The sequence below is a fragment of the Lytechinus variegatus genome, chromosome 2 (assembly GCF_018143015.1).
Source record: "Lytechinus variegatus isolate NC3 chromosome 2, Lvar_3.0, whole genome shotgun sequence".
Taxonomy (NCBI): Eukaryota; Metazoa; Echinodermata; class Echinoidea; order Temnopleuroida; family Toxopneustidae; genus Lytechinus; species Lytechinus variegatus.
The window spans coordinates 11,698,236-11,707,031 of record NC_054741.1 but is presented as its reverse complement, the minus strand read 5'-3'; the positions used below and the strand labels follow the sequence as shown (position 1 = coordinate 11,707,031).

The 8,796-nt window shown below is 35.2% G+C and overlaps 1 protein-coding gene across 3 annotated transcripts; it reads right to left on the bottom strand.

Annotated features, from left to right (window-relative positions):
* Positions 1-271: 271 nt before the first annotated feature.
* LOC121407321 (THAP domain-containing protein 1 A-like) lies at positions 272-8,421 on the bottom strand. Of its 3 annotated transcripts, none has more exons than XR_005968903.1 (5): positions 8,226-8,421; positions 5,276-5,454; positions 4,659-4,994; positions 1,681-1,797; positions 272-484 (listed from the first exon to the last, which is right to left on the bottom strand). XR_005968903.1 is itself a non-coding variant. In XM_041598356.1 (5 exons), exons 1-3 carry the CDS (start codon positions 8,382-8,384, stop codon positions 4,842-4,844), a joined length of 453 nt encoding a protein of 150 aa, XP_041454290.1. In that variant the 5' UTR covers positions 8,385-8,421; the 3' UTR covers positions 272-484; positions 1,681-1,797; positions 4,659-4,841. The 3 variants fall into 3 exon arrangements, 2 of the variants coding, with proteins under 2 accessions (XP_041454290.1, XP_041454291.1); XM_041598356.1 differs by having other exon boundaries at positions 5,314-5,454; XM_041598357.1 differs by lacking the exon at positions 5,276-5,454 and having other exon boundaries at positions 8,226-8,420.
* Positions 8,422-8,796: the final 375 nt, after the last annotated feature.

The window sequence follows — 8,796 nt, the reverse complement described above, 5'->3', positions numbered from 1 at the left end:
TAAAAGTAGATATTTATTGAATCACTAAATTTATTGAATTGAATTTACTGAATTTATTAAAGTCAAATTTATTTCATTAAATAGATACATAGGAACATCCATTGTGTTCCTGCAAATTTACACTTTAAAAAAGTATTTCTTTATCCTGTAAAAGAATGAATAATTGTCTCAGTTTGTCAAAGATGTTGCGTCATTGGCTTTTGAGTTTCAATTAGATTCATTTCATTATTCATAAGTGTTTTTTTTGCTGCTGTTGGTTTTTTCTGATGTGTTTGTTGAAACTCCAGCTGAAGCTGTGGTTGCTGTTAACGTTCCCGGAGTGCTTGTTGGACACCTTGATGTTGTTGAGGTTGCCAGTGTGGTTTTTGCATCTCCTGCAGAAATTGTTGATGCTGCTGTAGTTGTTGCTGTTGGTCAATGTAGTGTTACATCTCCTGTGTGTTTGCTGCTGTTTTTGCTCCTACTGTGCATGTGATTGAAGTACCTGAAATAGTAATTAATTTATAATGCATATGAGCAAGATACTCCCGGGGGGGGGGGCACTCGACCAAAAATGTGGTGGGGGTGTGCCGCGGGCGAGACAAAAAACGGGGGCCTTGGAGCGGGCTTATTGTAAAAAGGAGGGTCCTCGGAACGGGCTTCGAACGACAAATGTTTGTGAAAACGGGGGTCCTTGGAACGGATCGCCAGCGTGTGAGTGCGTATGCATCCCCACGGAACGGTCATGCGTGCATGATGCAGCTAGCGCGGCCTCCGCCGGGGGAGCTCTGCGGCCGCTTTTCACCAAAATTCGACTCGTTCAATGCGATCGGAGCGGCGTAACGAAAAATATGCTAGCTTTGGAGCGGATTTCCCTCTTCTTTTTTCTCGATAAGAAGAAAATGCTATGCCTTGGAGCGGCTTTCTTTGTTCTTTTTATCAACAAGGCAAAAATGCTATGCCTTGGAACGGAAATTTGAGTGTGAAAATGGGGGTCCCCTCCGCGGCACATACCCACTATGCATTATATACTGAGTGCCCCCCCCCCCCCCGGGAAGATACTAAACTTATTCCTAATTTCAATTTCATTGTTAACCCTTAATAGAGTGGGGGGGGGGGGTGGAGGCACCTCTTGGTACTTTGCAAGATTTATCCAAATGGACAAGATCCTCAGGCACTCCGGATGACCTACCAGAATAGCCTCACAGTAAGGTGTATTAACAGGATTTTGTACTCATAACATTCAGTTGATTTTGCATGAACTCAATTCATCAAATGAATGTAAAGGGTCTACCAGTAAAAAAAATTCTGTGAGCTTTTTCGGGTAATCTTTCTGAGTCCTTTTACTCCTTTAATGAAATATTAATAATTAAATACATGATGAAGTGAGTTTGACAGTTATTTGACATGTTGCATCTTATGTGCTAGTGGTGGGGTCAATCATTATAGAAATGCAGAATATACATGTACATGTACCAATTTGGCAAGAGAAAGCAAGTCACATTATCGACCAATGATTGATATTGGTTTGTTACTTTTGCAGCTGAAAAAAAAATCATCAACACCTCAAACTAAGAGTTTAATTCTAAAATTTGGATTCCTGACAAAGAGCAAATCAAGAAGACAAAAATAATTCAAATTGTTATTATGACTTACTTTCTATGCCAAAATGAATCAGAATTATAAATAAGTTTAACTTACCTTTAAAATCACATTTCTCGGCTCTTTATCTGGCTCTTCAAACCCTTCAGTTGTTGATTCTGGCATGACTTTCTGATACTATTTTGTGTCCTTCTGGAACTGTGGACAAAACCTCACCTGAAGGAATAAATTAAAATTTTCAAAAAATGTTTGGCACTATAATTTTTTTTCTCACATGAATACATTACATGTATATCAAAAGAAAAGAAAAGGAAACTTCATTTGACTATTAGGTTTTTGTCAGGGGGGGGGGGGGGTAAAGGGGTCAAGATGGGTCAATATGATGAACAAAAATGCAATAGTAAATAATATATAAGGATCAATCTCTGGTTGAAAAACGTCACTTCATGCAATTATTCCTCATAATTCATCTTGCACACACATATACACATAGTGAGGATGGGGTGAGAGAGAGCGAGCATCGTCATCGTACATGCAAAAAGTATTAAATCCATCACTGATGTATAGATGGGGGCCATGCCCCCCAGTCAGACTGCAGGTCCCAAGAGAGTGGCTTCTTTCATCCAAATGATATTCATGACTTGAGATGTTTTGTATATTTAATGAGCTTGACGCGGACCATAACACCTTTTCATTCGGTCATTGCTGCTCTAACTGTGCATCGAATTTCATGAATTTGGTACCATTGTAAAGAAGAAGAATCATTCTTTCATGTCATATGTTTGGATTTATTCAAAGATTTTGTAATATAGGTTCAAAGTTTGATCTAAAATATGCTATAAAATAAATATTTTCACCAGCTGACAAAAGTTGCTATTTTCACACTTTATTTGTGTTTGAGCCCAAATGATTTTTATATCATGATAAAGCTGAATATGTATGCTTTGAAACGATATAGGTTTCAAAATAAGAATTGGTTTAATCGGGTCAAGATCACACTTTTCATTTGCCAAGTACATAAAGCAGTTTGAAAACAAGAATACTGCATTCTGATTGGTCAAATAGACCACCCAGTGGCAAATTCCAACGGTTCCAGTGCCAGGGTTCGTAGGAAGGTCACACTTCCCATGTGGTAATCTCCTCAAATACCCTGTGCCTGTTGTTCTGTGAACCTTATCCAGCCAATCAGAACTCTGGATTTCATGCAAGTACAAAATTACAGAAATCTCGTATTGTACCTTAGTGGGAAAAGTGTGATCTTGACCCGATTAAAAGGTGCCGCATATCAAGAGTGGCATTGTGAGAAAGAAAAGAAGTTCAGCTTTATGGTGATATGGATATCATTGAGGCTCAAAATAAAAAGTTTGCACAATGTGCAAAAGAAAATGGAAGAAGAAAATTAAGTTTTGAGGCACACTTTCAGGCCAGAAATTTACTTATTTAACAAAATATTGTATACAAAATAAATGACCAATATGAAAGAGTAACTTTTACTCTATCTGATAGTGCAATAATATTTAATTTAACTTGAGGTTAAAAAGAAATGCCAGTAGTTGCAGTAAACACTGATTTCATGAGAAAGTCTGGCTTAATTGTCAGTATATCATCGAGGATCTAGATTTGGTAAAGTTACATAAACTGAACTTTGTGAAATCTTGAAATCTACGCTGAAAAATGTTCACACTGAAGATCACCAACACAGATAGGCACACGTGGGACAGTGTATTATTATTGCTGGAATATGAGCTTATTTTGCTTATTTCTCAGCAATTACACAATTTCTTCCAGAATCCTTTGGCACATATTTTTTATTCATACAAACAGACACTTGGGTGGTCATTATATTAGATTCTGTAAAAAGTCATTTTGAGATCGTTACCAATACTGGAATTTCTCTTTAAAACAGGTAAATTCTTAGACTCGAGAAAGAAAATCTCATGAATCACAAGATTTTGCAAGGATTCAGCCACGAGATGATTTGGATGTATCTGGACTTTTTGCTCATTAGCATAGGGACCTGCGGTCTGACTGCCCCCCCCCCCCAATGTTTAACGACCAAGAAAGAAAAGGAGAAAAAGAAAGAAAGCGAACGAGAAAGGGTGAAATAGAGAGTATTTACTGGATATTATTACGTCAAAATCTTTCCAAATTTTGATTTCTGTATTAAAAAGTTCTAAAATTTTGCACACTCCCTTCGCTCTCTTTGGAGAACTTTTGTTCCATTCGCCATATTTAGCCCTCTCAAAATATTTGGCTCATTACGCCACTGAATTCAATTGTAAGAATTTTATGTTTGCTTAATGTAGACTTAATCTAACCCTAATAAGACTGCCAGGGTATTTTGGAGGCAGGAAAGATGGGCGGAAGGGGAGTGGGGGCCCTCAAGATTGACCGTTAATTGCGCAATTGTGAAGAAATGCAAAATGCCTGCCACAGATGAAAAAATTGTATATTTGATCATTCTAAAATTATTTAGAATTATATGTTTTACTAAATCATGCATGAAATTAGAATTTGGCTGGAAATCTATAAACACAGACCTTGAAGTTTTTGTTCAGACACATAAAAATTAATTGATATCACATACCTTTCATATGTATTTTTTTCCTTTCTTAAGTATTTCTTTGTTTTTTTTTACTTTTTTTATATTGTTGACAAAATTTTCTGATCATAAGCACAATGAAATTAATAGATTTTAATCAGTAAAAATAAACATTAACCGGTACGATACAATTATGAATTCTGGCTAGAAACAGATTTTGCATTGGATTTGTCCATGAAATCACATTTTAGTGCAATTCTGACATGTGTACTTACACAATGCACAATGTTGCATAATTGCAGAACCGGGTACCCAGGTGTCACAAATTTTGTCTGAACACTCATAAACTTTTTTTAAAAAGGCTTTATAATGACGCGGCACAATCTTTCACGTTGTGGATTTATCGTGAAAATTTTTGGGCTCCCACGGCCTTTTTAGGGTTAAATCAGATAGCACATCATGATGGGTTTTACTGATATTCATTCTGCAACCCATATTTCAAAGACTATCCATCATATCTGACATTGATTTTTACCTGTGGCAGTATGTTAGTCTCTGCATTTCTACAACTGTGGCCAAATATTCTACTACTAGTTCATTAGATGGGCCCATGGCATTTTTCTTATTGTAGGAGACTGGCAAGCCCTGGCTTTGAAGTTCCTGGTATATCCTTCTCCAGCTGCAATATCTGGTCAGTTGAGGACTTGGGGGCTTTGTGTCAGGAGTGGTCTTGGGTAATGGCGGTGGCAATGGTGATGGCAGTGACAGAAGCAGACTTGGTGGTGGTGACTGCAATTGCAGCATTGTTGATGGTGGTATATGCCTCATCACGACCAACATTAGCTCCTGCTGCCATGCTGCTGGTCTCCATCTATTATGTTTTAAATAGAATAAAACATTAAAACAATTGATTATTAACACATCAACTTCAGAACACTAGCATATTGATAATAAAACTTGTAGATTAGCAGTCAAAGCATAAAATGAACTTCCACAGAAGAGTACATGTACCTTCTAATAGAATTTCAGACCACCTTGAGGATGTTATGCTCAAAGCAAGGTTTTTATTTGACAACATTGGTCAGAGGGACATGGATTTAAATGTCAGAATACAACTGGTATCATTGGTTGATCAATCATACTGTACAATACCCCATTTAGATATATGTTGCTGTTATCTTCCACTTTACCCCTCTTAGATTTTTGGCATTGAGTAGTAGTCCCAGGGAAGGTGCTGAAGACTTTGGTACAGGTGTCTTTGCAGTATCTGGGAGGTTGCTTGCTGAATCTAAATGACTTTCTTTCGAGGGTTTCCCTGGTTTGTGTGCATTCTGTACGAGAAGAGTGAATAAAAAAAAAAACATTAAAAAAAGAAGAAAAATTGAATAAACCGAGATGCAAGAATGAAAAAAATGACTTTAAATTTGTCAAATTAATATTCAATAGTACATTTAGAATAATATTTGTTTAGAAATGAATCCTTTTCAATGGACTTGCAGCAAAATAAACATGTTTAAATATTCATGATGATTTATTAACCCTATCTGGCCCCAAAGGAGGAAGGGGGGGTCTTAAAGGGATGGTCCAGGCTGAAAATATTTATATCTTAATACATAGAGTAGAATCCACTGAGCAAAATGCTGAAAATGTCATCAAAATCGGATAACAAATAATAAAGTTATTGAAGTTTAAAGTTTAGCAATATTTTGAGAAAATAGTCATATCATGAATATTCATTAGGTGGGATGATGTCACATCCCCACTTTCTGTTTGGTTCATAAAATCATAATTTTTTCATTATTTCATACATGTGTAAATGATGTGTCTCCATTATGATGAAATAAGTTTCAGCAATTAATATCTAATGTACTAAATCAGTTGTCAATCCAATTTTTCTAGTTCTTGGAGGATAAAATTTAATAAACATAATTTCATATAATAAAATTCAAAAGAACAATTTGAGATGTGACATCATCAGCCCACCTAATGAATATTCATGACGACCGTTTTCACAAACTACTGTTATAAACTATCAAATTCAATAACTTGATTATTTGTCATCTGATTTTGATGAAATTTTCGGCATTTTGCTCAGTGACTTCTACTCTATTTATTAAGCTACATGTATAAATATTTTCAGCCTGGACCATCACTTTAATAAGCCCCCCCCCACATGTTTTGCAATAATTCCACAGTTAGAAACATGTCCTCATATTTTTTTTGTTGGTCAAGTCTCGCAGAAGTTTAGGGACCAAGTTTGCGGCATCCGGATACGCAGTAATGCAACAATGTATGAGTTCATGTCGGACCTAGAATTGCTCAAAAACATTATTTTTCTTACAAATCTAATCCAATGGAAATTCTATTTTAAATCATAAATGACAAATGCATCATTATTCTTGCACTTATTGGTTGAAATTATAAAATCTTTGCTTTGTCTCAAATATTATATCTATATTTTGATATTAATAGATGCTCTAAGATCTTATCTTTGAAATGGCATTTAAAAAATAAATTCATGCTTGAGCGAACACGGGACGTTTTATACTTTTAGACTTTTGGCTAATCAGCAGACTTATAATATATTCATTATCTTTGCCATAATTTTCGAAAAATGCTGTCAAATTTCACTAATAAATTTATTCATTTACCTGAATTACATTGGTTTTAATTTGAACTTCTTTTACCTTTGAATTTTCCTTCATAAGTAAGAAGAGACTTTCTTGTCAACCCAAGTGAGAAGATTTGCATTTTTAATTGGGAGAATTTGTAATCATTCAAATCCTTTTTATTATGTGAAACAAATTATGTTATGGTACCTTTGATAATAATTATGTGAAACAATTTATGTAATGGTACCTATAAAAGACATGAATCCTATTTTCAAGGGGTCATTGAATCCTTCACCAAGTTTATCATGTGCTTGACAGGACAAACAAGAAAATATTCATGTCTTTCAATGGCAATGGTGTATTGAGTCAATTTTGAAGGAGGAAGATATGGCAGATCAGGTAAAATGCATTAAAAGTTGTGAAGCGAGCAAGCAAAAATTTCCAGTTTTTACTAAAATATCCAATTTTGTGATTTTGACATAATATTCAGAATAATATCATATTTCACTTTCTATGTTTTCTGTTATTTTTCTTTCCACTTTTTTCCTTGGTCATAATTTTGTATTGGGAGGGGGGGGGGCGCGCCGAGCCCCCACCCCTCAGTATGCCACTGTTCAAAGGCATCATTACCTTTGCAGAACACAATGAAAGGATTCGAAAAAAAAACACGCTCTACCATAATTTGGTTTAAAAAAATGTTCTTGCCTAAGGAATATTCAAAACTAAAAAAAGAGAACATATTAAAAAGGAACAACACCACAACTATCCAAATAAATAAGTAGATTTGGAAATGAATTTTGACTGCATAATTCGAAAATTATGGCAAAGATAATGAAAAGGTTAAGAGGAATTCTGCTGATAGCAAGAAGTCCGACCATCATATTATGCCATTTTGGCGCAAGCTTCCTTTTTTACCCCAGACAAAACAAAAATTTGTGTTTGCGTAAGCACGAACAAAACCAAATTATTTTAATAGCATTTGAAGGATAAGACTCCATAGCATGTATTGACACCAAAATATTGAGATCATAATTTGAAACAAAAATTTTATAGACTTTTCAAATCTATCCCATTTTTTCATACGCACTGTAGAAACTTGGGAACTTATTTAGAGATTTACTTAACTGTACAGCAGAGAATTCTCTATTTATGCATAAAATAATTTATCAAAAATGAATTTTAATAAATTATGAAAAATCAGCAATACACCCTTAGCTTTGCAATTTCAAAGAAGCTCATGCTAATTATGTAGGGCTAAACCAAATTTTTAATTTGTTTGATCATTTAGTAAGCGTTAACTTAAAATACACAGTCCCCTGGTACACAGTATAGGCCGAGGTCCATGGTGACCCTCCCGAATAGGATAATTTTCATTTCTCTTTGGCTACTGAGAATGGAATATTCAAAACATTGTTCTGTCAAACCAAAGGTAGATAGATAATACAGAGATTATATTTCTTTAAAACACGTATGATATAGATCTACTGTACCTTCTGATGACGAGGCGGCAAATTAAATGTGGTTGGGACAGCATCCTGTCTTAGACGAATCGTTTGCCCAGTCCTGTCAAAGCAAGCATCTTCAAAATGATCAGAACAGAGTTCAGAGCTCTTGGAGGAATTCGATGAAGCTTGCTTCATATTGACCATCCATACTGTGTTACAGTAACAGTTCAGTCCAACGGCTGAATGGGAATCTGCAGCAAATGTAAACACATGTCATGAAATCAATTATATATAATTAAGAAAACTCTAGCCTACTCAGCAGCGGCCCGTTTATCAACACCTGGACAAGTGAGTCATATTTATCTACTAACCACAGAGTTAGTTCCTATCTTTAGGATTTTTTACAAGAAATAATCCATTAATAACGTTATATTGAGACTATCGGTAGAAAGTACAAGAGATGTAGCCTTAATCACATAATAGCATAATTTTCAAAAAAGTTAAATCATGATAAAACTTGCAATTATTGTGATTAAATCAGGAAATACAATCCAAAAAATAAACAGAGCCAAAACTAGAACAAAAGCTTCAATCTCTGTTAAAGGGGAATCCACCC

Excerpts from the sequence above, each read along its gene's own strand:
- LOC121407321 (XM_041598356.1), bottom strand. The coding sequence starts at position 8,384 with ATGGTCAATATGAAGCAAGCTTCATCGAATTCCTCCAAGAGCTCTGAA. Across the intron at positions 5,455-8,225 it reads TGCCGCCTCGTCATCAGAAG|AATGCACACAAACCAGGGAA; the intron begins GTACAGTAGATC and ends CTTCTCGTACAG. Across the intron at positions 4,995-5,313 it reads ATGCCAAAAATCTAAGAGGG|ATGGAGACCAGCAGCATGGC; the intron begins GTAAAGTGGAAG and ends AAAACATAATAG.